At 36.6% G+C, this 14,546-nt stretch overlaps 1 protein-coding gene across 3 annotated transcripts in view; it reads left to right on the forward strand.

Moving 5' to 3' along the window:
- The window catches only part of dpy19l3 (dpy-19 like C-mannosyltransferase 3), a 67,774-nt gene that overhangs the window by 18,614 nt on the left and 34,614 nt on the right, over nt 1–14,546 (forward strand). Inside the window, exons 4-11 of one of the 3 annotated variants that reach the window (XM_072279170.1) lie at nt 2,561–2,651; nt 3,731–3,852; nt 3,959–4,104; nt 5,301–5,424; nt 7,168–7,302; nt 9,097–9,228; nt 9,630–9,731; nt 12,378–12,451. In XM_072279170.1, the coding sequence (XP_072135271.1) occupies nt 2,561–2,651; nt 3,731–3,852; nt 3,959–4,104; nt 5,301–5,424; nt 7,168–7,302; nt 9,097–9,228; nt 9,630–9,731; nt 12,378–12,451 (926 nt within the window). The remainder of the gene's footprint in view (nt 1–2,560; nt 2,652–3,730; nt 3,853–3,958; nt 4,105–5,300; nt 5,425–7,167; nt 7,303–9,096; nt 9,229–9,629; nt 9,732–12,377; nt 12,452–14,546) is intronic. The other 2 variants (XM_072279171.1, XM_072279172.1) reach the window with 2 other exon arrangements.

Genomic DNA, 14,546 nt, shown 5'->3' on the forward strand with positions numbered 1-14,546 from the left:
CCGTACACAGTACTCTAGATGTGGTTTCACTTGCTATCATTAACTTCGCATCAAACCTTTCTTGCCTTAGTACTCCATGACTCTTAGAATAAACACAAGTCCTATACCTTTGCCAATTATTTTCTGTAATTGTGTTCTAACTTCCAATTTTCACATACTGGAACTCTGAGATCTTTCATTTAAATAATAGTTTGCTTTTTGTCCCAAGGTGGTTAACTCATAATTTCCTACTGTTTCCACATTTTCAATTTTGAGTACCTGCTTCAAAATTTGTTTTTGAATATCTGTTTACCTACTCCAACCATGTTTGGGCTTTACTTTGAAACCATAATGAGTGTGCAAGGAAGATTCATGATTTGAATCTATGTAACTTTAATATTGTGTACGAATTAATCAATTGTACAATTGCAATTTTTTTTGTTAACATCAAATTTTGATTATGGCTTACAGGGCTTCTTGTTTCACTGTTATCAAATTCTTAAACGGACTTTTTGTACAACAAGATGGACTCTTGGCCTCATTATCTATCCGTTATGAACTCGCACTTTATCATTTAGCTGCACTGCACCTCTTTAGTAACTTTTGCACTTTATTCTGCATTGTTATTTTACCTTATCCTAACTCAGTGCACTGTGTAATGATTTGATCTGTTTGAACAGTAAGCAAGATGAGCTTTTCACTATTTTGGTAGATGGGACAGTAATTTAGAGAAAGAATGACTTATTTGCTCAATTGTCATGTCAAACCTGCAACCATACAATGATTGAATAAATTTATGATTTATTCTAAAAATGTATTTTAGAGATTTTACTTAAGGTTCTTGGGTGATTATCTGGTCGTTAATCTAATCTACAGGATTTTGATATATTTTGGTTCCAACTTAAATTTTTGTTTTCTAATGCTTCAAATTTAGAATGATATTCTTGATTTTTTTTGTCCTTTGGTGCGCCAATTAGTATCAATCCTTTTGTTCACTAGATTATTGTTTTTACATTGTAAACATTCTTTGTAGTATTTTCGGCTATTAAAAAAAAGCATAATAGCAATGACAACTCCTGTGCAGCAGCTTTTTCAACCCAATTAGCTGTAGTAAATAACGTGTATTCTAATTCTGTCTATCATAGATTCTGAATCTATATCTTTCAGATTCTCTTTCAGCTTAAGCTTAAAGTGTGGAGTGAGGCTAGGATCTGGAGGTCAGCCATTGTACGACTACAGGATTGGCAAGATATGACAATTGAGTAATTGAGTCATTCTTTCACTATATTGGTAACAGCCAAGCAAGAGGGGGGAAAAGAGAGAAGAAAATTATCTCTCTTTCAATATTGTTGGGTGTGGAAGTTTGATCATCAAGTGAAATGATGATGAATTTCTAAAACTTATTTTTAAATATCATCGAATGTTAAATACATCCATCGAATGTTAGTAAACCCGTACAGATCATATTCATGTTGCTGGCTCGATCAGTCAAATTAGTTTCACAAATTTCATTTTAGAGATTTTACTTAAGGTTCTTGGGTGGATATCACATGTGATATAGTTAATTTACAGATGCTGACAATTTTGAATCCAATTTAAACTTATGTTTTCTAATGCTTCAAATTTAGAGTGAAATTCTTGATTTTTTTTTGTCCATTGGTACAACAATTAGTATCAGTTCTTTTGTTCACTAGGATATTGTTTTTACACTGTAAACATCCTTTGAAGTATTTTCTGCTACTTTAAAAAAAGTGTAATAGCGGTGATGACATCTATGTGGCAGCTCTTCCATCCTAATTAGCTATAGCAAATAACACATATTCTAATTCTGCCATGGTGTATCTTTCAAGCCTCTACAATTCCTCCTATAAGACCATGAGATCATAAGACATAGGAGCAGAATTAGGCCATTTGGCCCATCAAGTCTGCACAGTCATTTGATCATGGCTGTTTTGTTATCCCTCTCAATCCCATTCTCCTCCCTTCTCTCTGTAACTCTTCCCTTCTCCCCATAACCTTTGATGCCTTTACCAATTAAGAATCTATAAACCTTCACTTTAAATTTATCCAGTGACTTAGCTCACACAGCCATCTGTGGCGATGACTCCACAGATTCGCCACTCTCTGACTAAAGAAATTTCTCCTCATCTGTCTTCTAATGGGATGTCTTTCTATTCTGAGGCTGTGCCCTCTGGTCCAAGACACTTCCACTGTTGAAAACATCCTCTCTACATCCACTCTATTTAGGCATTTTAATATTTGGTAGGTTTCATTGAGAATCCCACTTGTGCTTCTAGACTCCAGCAAATACAGTCCCAGAGCCATCAAATGCCCCTCATAGAGAAACCTTTTCATTCCTGGGATCATTCTTGTACACCTCTTCTGGACTTTCTCCAAAGTCTTTGATATGGGCAGAAAACGGCTCACAATTTATATATGGGGCTCAAGACAGTGCACACTATATTATTAATTCCTTGTCCTAATGTTCTAATCATAACATTATAAAATACCTTGATCATACATGTCTTAATCTGTTTATTTTAAATGCACTGAACGCAACTGCTTTCTGTGTGATATGCAGGAGGTTGAACAGGAAATCTCCTTCAGGACAGAATGTGGTCTGTACTATTCATATTACAAGCAGATGCTTCAAGCCCCAACTATTAACCAAGGTGATTACATGTTCCAAAGCTTTAAATTGTGAATTATATTTTATGGTAGAAAATTTAGAATAGCTTTTGCATGTCTACAGCTGCTTCCAGCATATTTCAGATATATTACTGGCACACTGCCAGCAAAATATATGTACTGTACCAGACAAGATCTTTGAGAATTGCAGTTACAATAATAAGATTGATTTTTTTTTGTACAAATGGAAGTGTTATTTAAGGGAACAATAATTTTAGTATTACATTTATATTCTTCTGTATTTTTGTAGATATTGCAAAAGATACTGCAATAGTTAATATTTTGACACTATAGTTTAACATTTACAGCATTTGTGATTCTAAATCCCTTTTCCTGGAGGACACAGCTACTAATTTCTGGGTCTAGTGAATGCACGATTTATTTGTGTAATATTGAAACTTAAATAATTGAAAACTGTTCAAAGCAAGTAAGCCTCATGTTATTTTCCATTTCTAAACCTCAAAATAGAAGTGGATTTTAAAACTAATTTATTCTTGGTTGTCAACTAGTGCAGTAACAACTATTTCTTTAAACCCAGACTTTGAATCTAAGTACAGGTCCACCCCAGGTTGCAGAAGTGTTCCGTTCTGTTTATAACCTGAATAGTTCATATTGGAAGTGCGACTGCAAACCGACTTCCTAGGCAGCAGAAAATGCATGCAGCTCTTCAGCCCCCAGCAAATCCATACTGTCCTTCTCCTAAATACTTGATCAGGTGTGATAGTTTATACAATTGGTGGCATATGTGGAGACGGTCAGAAGCTGAGAAAGAATTGTATTTAGTTCATTAAATAGCTAAGTAAGTTTAAAGAATAGAAGCAGTGTTTTCTGTTTTATTTCAGAATGCCATCATCTATGGTATTTTGTTTGGCAAGTATGTAGAGTGTTTTAACAATTCTAGAATATCTTTTGTGTTGGAAGTAATTCAGAAGATGTGTAGCTCAGGTGGTTGATGGTTAGGTTGAGTTGTTCTTCGGTCTTGGCAATTTACTTGCAAACTGATTTTATTCATGTTTATCTTTGGAATCCACTTTTTAATTATGTTGTGCTCTCCTTTGTGAAGGAATTAATGAGCTCTTGTATGACAATAAAACTGAATCTAGGAGGACAATAAACCTCCTTAAACGGATGAACATTTACCAGGAAGTTGTCCTAAGCATTTTATATAGAATTTTATCTCTTCAGGTAAAAATACCAGCTTTTTCAATTATATGAATGTTATTTTATGCTTTACTAGTTTATGCTGTGGTAAAGGGTTCTAAAGAGAGTAATTTACGTCATTTGTTAACAGAATTACTTGGCACCAGTTTTCTTCTACATATACACAGTGTTTGGACTTCAGGCTCTCTATGTTATTTCGCTGTATGTTACCAGTTGGTTATTAAGTGGTACCTGGATATCAGGGGCACTAGGAGCTACTTGGTACATCCTAAACAGGTAGGCATCAGCACTTTGTGGTGCAAAGAAATTGCATGTTATCTGTGCATTAAAGGGTCAGAACCAAAGGATTGCCAGATGTTGATGTCTTGCATGTTCCTTTTTTTATGAATTGCAGTGTCCTTTTTGATAAGTTTTTGCTGTCAGATTCTAGATCATGACAGAAATATTTGTTTTCTTTTGGATCCTAGAGAATCAATGTTATTAATACAGTGGATTCCAGTTAATTGGGACACATCGGGACCAGTCCATTTTGGTCCAATTAAGTGGCTGCTCCAATTAGTCAAAGTTTCAATGTAATAGTTAAAAAGATATAAAAAAAAAGACAAGCTACCATTTAACTCAGTGAGAAACTGTATATTTAAATGAAAAAACAGAATAAAATAGAACACTACTAATACTACTACAGTACTATAAAACTGTATTAATTCCTTACATTTATCAACCAAGTTTTGCTGCCGTTTTTTTGATTGACTGTAAGTGAACAAAATCAGCGCAGACACCTAGTGCAGATAATAGACTGCCTCCATATAATCCTTTTGATGATTACATCCTCTAAATCCTCATTTTTTTTGTAGCATTCAAGATGATTGTCGACGCCTTCAAATTCTTCTTAGTTCCTAACTTGTTGAAGTAGTGAAATCATTTCATTTTCACTCCTGGCCATTTCTGGCATATCCACGTCTGAACGCTTGAAACTGCAGTGAGCAATACATTTCCGAATTGCCTTACTGCTTATTTATCACCAACTATCAGTGACACAAATCACTGCTTTTTGAATACTACCACATGCAACTGACACAGTTTTAAAACTGCTCACTCTAACTATGGCTTAGTATCTTTAACAGCCACATAAGTGCATATGACCGACATTAGTTAGAAACCTTGGCAACAATCTCCTGCCCCAGCTAAGCACATAGTGTCCCAAATAAATTAAGCAAATCTTGGCTATTTTCTCAATTAGTTTTTTGTTCTTTAGGAGTTGTCCCAAATAAGCGGCTACCCATTTAACTGATGGCCTAATTAACCAGAATCCATTGTATTTCAGTCTATTTGAATTTGCATGTACAATCCAACTGGCTATCAATTTCTTTTAATTTGATCCCATTTTCTTTCATGTATTTTGCACAGTAATATAATTTATGTAGAGAAATTTTCAGGTAATTGTACATATAAAGTGTGATTTCTTTTTATAGAATTGATACAACAAGAGTGGAGTTCACTATTCCTTTGAGGGAGAATTGGTCACTTCCATTTTTTGCATTGCAAATAATGGCAATTACATATTACCTCAGACCACAGATTAGACCGCTTCAGCAAGTGAGTAAGCAAATACATTATTATAAAATGGGTGACACTTACTCAGTCTGAAGCAATATAATATAATTGTGGTAATGCTGCTAATGTAATATATAGTACCCAATGGAAGTAGAGATTAAAATAGCAAAGACACCTTTTGAGCAGCGCAGCTATAAAGTGAATTTATCTTAATATTGGTCAATGGATCTAAGCAGAATATGCCAGGATCCATATTTCATCTCTCACAACACCAGTCAGTGGTTTACTTGTTACTCAAGTCTTTGTGGAATGATCTCATCAAATGCCATTCAATAGGGAATATCCTATTAAGATTGAAGTGCTTCCATATCATTGATTCTTAAACCAAGGAATTGTGCTTTGTAGTGCCTTTTCCCCTTAAGGATCAAAACTGATTCTGTATCTCTTTTGAATAACATTTGCTGAAACCGAGCACAGTTTGGGTGACCAGCTTGTGCAAAACCTTGTTTAAACTGCAAGGGTGATCTTGACCTTCCAGTTGTCTCTAGCCTTAATTCTCCATCCCATTACTATTCTGAATACTCTGTCTTTGGCTTCATATGCCATTCCAAAGAGATTTTCAGCATAAGCTTGTGAAATAGTGCTTATCTTCTCCTTAGAGGTCATCAGTTTTTGGACTTGGTACTGAATTCAGCAATCACCAACATTTAGCAAGTCTAGCCTTGTACCTCACATTTGCAGAATTCAATCTTTTTTCTGTTTTCTCATTTAGTAATTTCACATTCCCTTTGTGGTTTACTAATTTTTATCTCCCAAATATATCTTTAATTATCAAGTGGTCCTCACCACCCCCTGCGTGATTCACTTCTTTTGGTTTACATCCCATCACAGACCACCTCTTCTAATTCCTTTCCTTTCCAAACATCTGCAATTTAAAATATTTTAGCTCCACGTTTCCTTTCTAATGAAAGGTCATTGACTTAAATGACAGCCGTTCCATTTTGTATAGATGCTGTCTGATATATTGAAAATTTCCATCATAATTCTGGGTTTATGTAAGATACTGAGGAGCTAGATGAGGTAGATACTGAGGGTTGTTTCTACAGATGGAGGTATTTCCATATGCTAAAAATGAATTTAAATAAATTCTTCATCAAGGAGAGTTTAAATCTTTGGAATTCTCCACCCTAGAGAGTTGAGAAGACTGAGTCATTCAGTAGATTCAAGGCAAAAATGGATAGTGTTTTTTTTTTAAAGACATTAGGTTACCAGACTTTTAAGTTCAGTCCAAAATCAGATCATCACCATCATTTTATTGACTAGGGGACTGTGCTCAAGGAGCCAAAATGATCTGGCTGATTGTAGCAGTTTGGATGTGTTAACATATTTAAGCATATTAAAGTGAATTTACATTATGCAAAGATTAATAGTTCTAACTGTGGCACAGCTGCAAACCAAGTATATTGGCTTTATAATTCACTTTGAAATCTGTTCTGTGTAATAATGCCTACAAAATAGAGCAATAAATATAATTATTGAAGTAGAATCTAATGTTATTTAATTGTACTTGTGTAGCATACTGCTGTACTTAGACCATGAAAACTAAGTGTAGGCATATTTCACAAGTAATGCATTTAGGTTATCAGAATCTTCCTTGTTACATGGCAGATTGACTAATGAAGAGAACAGAATTACCTAATGATTGTTATACTGCTGTAGACATTAAAAGCAGATTTATTTCCTAGTTTATGTCATATAATTAACTTTTTTTTCTTTTACTTTAAGCGGCTGTCACTCACTTTGATCATGGCTTCAACATTTCTCTTCTGTATTACCTGGCAATTTAACCAGTTTATCTTATTAATTCAAGCTGTGGCTCTCTTTTCACTGGATTGTTTAGATATGGTGCCAACATCTAAGGTAATATGACATTGTTAACTATGTTCAGCTGCGAGTTGATTTGGAAATGCAATATATAATGGTCTGTGAAATATAATATGAACTCACTAATTTGTCAGATCAGTATTCCAAGATGATTTATTTGAGATGATGAGGTGGTAGTGAATCCTACAATACTGATTTCAGACAGAAATATTCTTGCATTATGTATGGAAATTAAGAGATAATGGGTGTGGATTAATTTTTCAAAGAGGATTATGAAGACTAAGTTGGGTTAATCTTCACTTTGGAGATACAAGAGACTGCAGATGCTGGGATCTGAACCAAAAAAATCATTTTGGGAGGAACTCAGTGAGTCAGGCAGCACCTGTAGAGGGAAATGGATCATCGCTGTTTGGGTCAAGACCCTCCATCTAGATTGGACAGTGTCTCGAGATGAAGGGTCTCAGTTTAAAATGTCGACTATCCATTTCCCTCCACAGATGTTGCTTGATCTGCTGAGTTCCTCCAAACCCTTAACTTTCTTGGTGATACATTCCAGAAACTGCTGTGAATAAAGAAAATCAAGAATACATTTTCTAAGTTAGAACAGAAGTCAAACAATGGATAAGTAAAGTATGAAAATGAAGTATAATGAATAAAGTAACATCTTTAATAAACACCTTATGTATTGATAAGGCAACCACTATTATCACAAACTCTGTTGGTGACTCTATTTACTGCTTCAAAGGGAACTAACTACCAGCTAAAGTGGATGGTGGAAATAAGAAGTTTAATCAATCTCCTCCATGTCAGCATGAAGTAAATCATAAGCAGACTCTGCAACACACACAACTGCTGGAGGAACTCAGCAGGCCAGGAAGTATTTATGGGAGGAACCCGTACAGTCGACGTTTCAGACCGAGACTCTTTGGCAGGACTGCTTGGCCTTTTGAGTTCTTGCAGCATTTTGTGTGTGTTGCTTGGATTCCGAGCATTTGCAGATTTTCTCTTGTTTATCGTAAGCAAACTATGCCCGTTTTGGCAAGCTCAGACATACAAACTGAAGCATTAAGGTCATTGATTGAACCTCAAATATTGCCAGTTGGAAGAGTGCAAATTCCTGAAAAATTTAGTTTAAGTTTAATTTTGTTTGGGATTTTTATTTGGGATTGAGAATTACAGGTACCCAACACTGATTAAGTGAAGTATGGTAAACTGCTTTTGTTTTTAAAATTCTGTTTGACCCCTCACTACAGTCATAATTACTGTCAATTCCTGTGATGTCTTTGGAGTTTCTTATAGAAATATAGAAAACCTACAGCACAATACAGGCCCTTCAGCCCACAAACCTGTGCTGAACATGTCCTTACCTTAGAAATTACCAAGGGTTACCCATAGCCCTCTATTTTTCTGAGCTCCATGTACCTATCCAGGAGTCTCGTAAAAGACCCTATCGTCTCTGCCTCCACCACCGTCACCAGCAGCCCATTCCATGCACTCACCACTCTCTGCGTTTTTAAAAAAAATTTCTTCCTGACATCTCTGTACCTACTTCCAAGTGGCTTAAAACTACCCTCTCATGCTAGCCATTCCAGCCCTGGGAAAAAGCCTCTGACTATCCACACGATCAGTTGAAGGAACAATATTTAGAAAACTGTCATCTAAAATCATTAAAACTATTTCCAATTAAAATCATTATGTGGAATCTTAAAAATAATTTTGGGTGATTGGTTTTAGTTCTTTACAGTTGACAAACAATCAAAAAGATTATTTTTGTGCATTGTTTTCTGTGTTTCAGTTGGCTTCATTGATACGGCATTTATTTTGTTGCAGGTTACATCATTATACTTTGTACATGTTGTTTCATTGCTTCTGGTGTGGATCCTACAATTTAACAATTCTATGCTCCTGGGCTCACTGGTCCTGAGTTTCATTCTGGCTGCTTTAGTAGTACGGTACTTTCAGGTAAAAGAACATACTTTATCTTTAAAAATAATTGTAATACAAATAATACCATGTAAAAATTCTGTAAAGTCAATTAGGAAATAAAATAAACTATGAAGAGTGTAGTGGGTGAAATCTTTTGCTACAGGAATCATCAGTCCTTGTTAACTGGCACTTCTTTACATTACAGACAAATTATTACATAGGTACCAGCTGCTTTTTATAAAACTGTTATTGTGCGCAGTCAGCTCTTTCTGAGACTTTTTGACTGCATACATAAAAAGCCTGATATCATTAATGTTAATGTCACATAATTACAGCCTGTACTACTCAAAGTTAGTTGCGTCTGTGATAATATGAGCAACGAATAAATGACTATGCAATGAAAAAATTAATATTGCCATTTTTTCCTCTTTTTATAGAGGAATTTAAAATCTGGCACGTTTGCTGTAAGAGTTGTGAAACTATTGCTACATCTGATTGTTATATTCAGCTTAACATTCGTAACAAATAATATAATCAAGGTATGTAAATGGAGCCATTAAAATCCTTCTTTGTGAAATTTTGATGAATACCCCTGAAATGAGTTATCCATAGATGAACTTAATTCTTTTTGAAAATGTTGAAGAATGTGTCTACTCATTTATTTTGGACCTATATTAAAAAGTATGAGAGTAAACAGACAATGGCAATATTTACACAAGAGAAGTGGTAAAGTGTTTACTTTTTTTTGTAACCCAATTTTCAAATTTCCCATTTTTCATTTGTTAGATGAAATGAAAAACAGGAAGTCTGAGAATCGGGAAATTTTCAGAATTCAGTAAAGAACCAAGAAATTGACAAGAAAAGAGAAAATTATCTTGCAAGAAGCTTAAAATAAACTCTAAAAGGTCATACAAATATGTAGAGAAAATTAGCAAAGGTTAAAGTGCGTCCCAGTTAGACTGAGGAAGGGGCAATTATACTAGGTAATTAGGAAATGGTAGAGTTTGTCAATTGTTTGTCTTCAGTGAAGAATACACAGAAAATGTTGCAGAAACAATGGAACACCACAGATCTAGAATGAATGAAGAGCTGGAAAAAAATATGATTAACAAAAATAGGATTGGAAAAATTAACAGGACCCTCCCAAACTTCTGAAAGTGCTGGCAACAGGAATTGAAGATGTGTTGGTCATCATCTTTACAGATTCTATAGATTCCAGAATGGTTCTCACAACTGGGAAGGGAACAAACGGAACCCCACTGTTAAGAAAGGAAGGGTGGGGGGGGCGGAATGGATTGTTAACCTAATGTCTGTAGTGGAATAATAGTAGTAGTTAAACAAAATGAAAGCATATGCATTTGCAGATAATATATTGATGTGAATCGAAGATTAGTTAACAGACAAAAAACAGAGACTAGGAATCAATTATATCAGATGGGGATCTTGAGGCAAGTGGCCTGTCACAGGGGCCAGTTGACATCAGTGATTTAACTGACAGACCCAAGCTTAAAATAATTCAGATTTGCTGATGATACCAAGTTAGATAGCAGTGTAGGCTGTGAGTTTTATGCAGGGAGGCTTCAGGAAGGGCAAGGTCAGGGAATATAATGTGGAGAAAGAAGTGGAATACTAAAAGGGAATGCAAAGTATTTTTCAAATAGTGAAAGATTACAGGGTATTGATATTCAAAGGGACCTTGCTGATTTTCCATATAAATTGCTGAAATTTACCATTCTGATTCAACCTGCTATTAGGAAGGCAAACTGTATATTGGTCTTTATTTCAAGAAGATGTGACACTTTGAGAAATCATGTAGACATCTATTGAGACATCACATGGAATATCATCTACAGGTCTGGTCTCCCTTCCTAAAGGGGAAGTAATTTAAATAAATGGACTACATCAAAGTTTCACCAGTTTAATTCTGGGATGGCAAACTTGTTTTATGAAGTAACATTTAATACACTCAGTGGCCACTTTATTAGGTACACCTGTACACCTCGTTAATGCAAATATCCTATCAGCCAATCATGTGATAGCAACTCAGTGCCTTAAAAAAACATGCAGACAAGGTCAAGAGGTTCAGTTGATGTTCAAATCAAACATCAGAATGGGGAAGAAATGTGATCTAAGTGAAATCTACCATGGAATGATTATTAGTGTCAGACAAGGGTGGTTTGGGTATCTCAGAAACTGCTGATCTTCTAGAATTGTCGAGCACGACAGTCTCTAGAGTTTACAGACAATGGAGCTACAAAAAAAACAAAATCCAGTAAGCAGCAGTGCCCGATTAATGAGAGAGGTCAGACTGGTTCAAGTTGACAGGAAGACAACAATAATTCAAGTAACCACGCGTTACAACAGTGGTGAGCAGAAGAGCATCTCTGAACGCACAACACATTGTTCCTTGAAGCAGATGGGCTACAGCAGCAGACGACCATGAACACACGGAAATACACTCAGTGGCCACTTTACTAGGTACCTCCTTCATAAGTATGAGAGGTGATGTCAGTAAAGCACAAGCACAGAGTTTGACAGGATTGTTTCAGGAAGAATGCCTCTGCTGCTTGGGACCCAGTGTAATTCTCTTTCCAAGCGACCCATGGTGGCTTTTTGTTGGGTATATTCAGAATCAGGCTTAATATCACAGGCATATGTTGTGAAATTAGTTGTTCTGCAGCAGCAGTACAGTGCAATATATTGTCGAAAATGGACACATTTTGGAGTATTAAAATAGAATTGATGTTTATGGGCTCATTGAAGGAAGGTTGTTGTAAAGTGGAATGAGTTAATCCTGTTTCTATTTTTTCTAACTGATGAGTAATAAGAGCCTTCATCATAATTTAGTAGATATGTTCTGAAATAATCAATGGAGAGCACATTTGCAAATATCTGTACTGTTTAAATATATTTGAAGGGAAAAAGAATGTTATCAGCAGTTTTGTGCAAATTAGTTTGCAGTGATCAGTAATATACTATAGAATTACACAATTTTTTTAAAAAAGTATAGCTTTGGCTGGCAAAAATATTACTGATTTCTTTATTTCGCTTTTTCATTCTGTGCGATTTTGCAGCTAACTTTTAAATAAGTGACTTTTGACAAAAACACTAGTAAATAGAAACTATTTAAATAAAAATTATAAATTTCTGTTTTGATCTCATGATTGTGTTCCTTTTTGTGGCAGAGAATTTTAGGACTAGAATCCGATGAACATATTTTTAAGTTCCTTAAAGCAAAGTTTGGATTTGGGGCAACAAGGTAAAGTTTTAATTATTTTTTTAATCACAAAACTAAATGCTTGTTGCAGGAAAAACAGTACTGTGCATTGAACAGACCAGTGTATAACCTTTTATGGATTGTACAGATACTGCCTGAAAATAAAATGGCCCAGAGTTTCCAAAGCCATCCATGCTTCTGCTGACTTGCTCATTGTGTCTGCACTTTAATTAACCTTTCTCGTATGAAAATTCATTTGCTTAGAGCCATGAACGTGATCATTCATGATCTTGAAAGCCAACTAAGCCATTCCCTGTCAACACATACAAGATGCAGGAGGAGCTCAGCAGGCCAGGCTGTATCGATGGAAAAGAGTAAACAGTCGATGTTTCGGGCCGAGACCCTTCATCAGGACTGGAAAGGAATGGTGAAGGAGTCAGATTAAGAAGCTGGTTGGAAGGGAGGAAGACGTACAAGGTAGCAGGTGACAGATGAAACCAGGAAAAGGGGAGGGGGTGAAGTAAAGAGCTGGGAAGTTGATTGGTGAAAGAGGTAAAGGCTGGAAAAGAGGGAATCGTGGAAGCAAGGGGAGGGGAGGAGTACCAGAGGGAGGTGATGGACAGGTAAAGAGATGGGTGAGAGAGGGTAACAGGAAATGGGGAATGGTAAAGGGGATGTGCAATTACCAGAAGTTCAAGAAACTGATGTTCATGCCATCAAATTGGAGGCTACCTAGATGGAACATAAAGTGTTTCTCCTCCAACCTGAGTGTAACCTCATCATGGCAGTAGAGGAGGCCATGGACTGACATGTCAGAATGGGAATAGGAAGTAGAATTGCGATGGGTGGCCACTGGGAGATCCCGCTTTTTGTAGAAGGTGAAGCGGTCTCACCGACATACAGGAGGCCTCTTGTATATCAGTAAGACCTGACGTGGATTGGAGCCTCCTGCATTTCAGTAAGACCGGACGTGGATTGGAGCCTCCTGTATATCAGTAAGACACGACGTGGATTGGAGCCTCCTGTATATCAGTAAGACCGGACGTGGATTGGAGCCTCCTGTATATCAGTAAGACCCGACGTGGATTGGGGCCTCCTGTATATCAGTAAGACCGGACGTGGATTGGAGCCTCCTGTATATCAGTAAGACCCGACGTGGATTGGAGCCTCCTGTATATCAGTAAGACCGGACGTGGATTGGAGCCTCCTGTATATCAGTAAGACCGGACGTGGATTGGAGCCTCCTGTATATCAGTAAGACCGGACGTGGATTGGGGCCTCCAGTATATTGGTGAGACCCAATGTAGATTGAGGCCACTCTTAAGGTTGGAGGATCAACACCTTATATTCTGTCTGGGTAGCCCCCAAACTGTAGGCATGAACATTTGATCTCTCAAACTTCCAGTAATTAGATAGGTACATGGAGCCTAGAAAAATAGAGGACTATGCTATAGGGATAGTCTAGGCAGCTTCTAGAGTAGGTTACATGCTTGGCACAACATTGTAAGCCAAAAGGCCTGTAATGTGCTGTAGATTTTCTATGTTTTTTTTTAATTGAACCCCCCCCCCCCACCATTTCACATTTCTGTTTCCCTCTCTCACCTTATCTCCTTACCTGCCTATCCCCTCCCTCTGGTGCTCCTCCTCCTTCCCTTTCTTCCATGGCCTCTCCTATCAGATTTCCCCTTCTCCAGCCCTTATTTCTTTCATTAATCAACTTACCAGCTCTTTACTTCACTCCCTTGCCCTCTCCCAGTTTCACCTATCACCTTCCATCTTGTACTTCCTCCCCTTCCCTCACCTTCTTAGTCTGACTCCTTCCCCCTTCCGTTCCAGCAGTCCTGATGAAAGGTCTCGGCCCGAAACAACTGTTTGCTCTTTTCCGTAGATGCTGCCTGGCCTGTTGCTGACATTCAGAAATATTTACAAGCATTCAAAAATGAATAAATTCAAGAATTTTTAAAAACTTTAATAAATTAGAAATATAAACATGTAAGGTTACAAATATATTAGTGACTTATTACTGTACTTAATCTTAGTCCTTCCCAGTATGTCGTCTCCATTAAAATCAGTATGTATGTCTTTCCAACATCAGATCTAATCCAGTGCAGGGTTTAGTGTTAGCATTAGAAGCCAC

Source organism: Mobula birostris, chromosome 15, assembly GCF_030028105.1.
Source record: "Mobula birostris isolate sMobBir1 chromosome 15, sMobBir1.hap1, whole genome shotgun sequence".
Taxonomy (NCBI): domain Eukaryota; kingdom Metazoa; phylum Chordata; class Chondrichthyes; order Myliobatiformes; family Myliobatidae; genus Mobula; species Mobula birostris.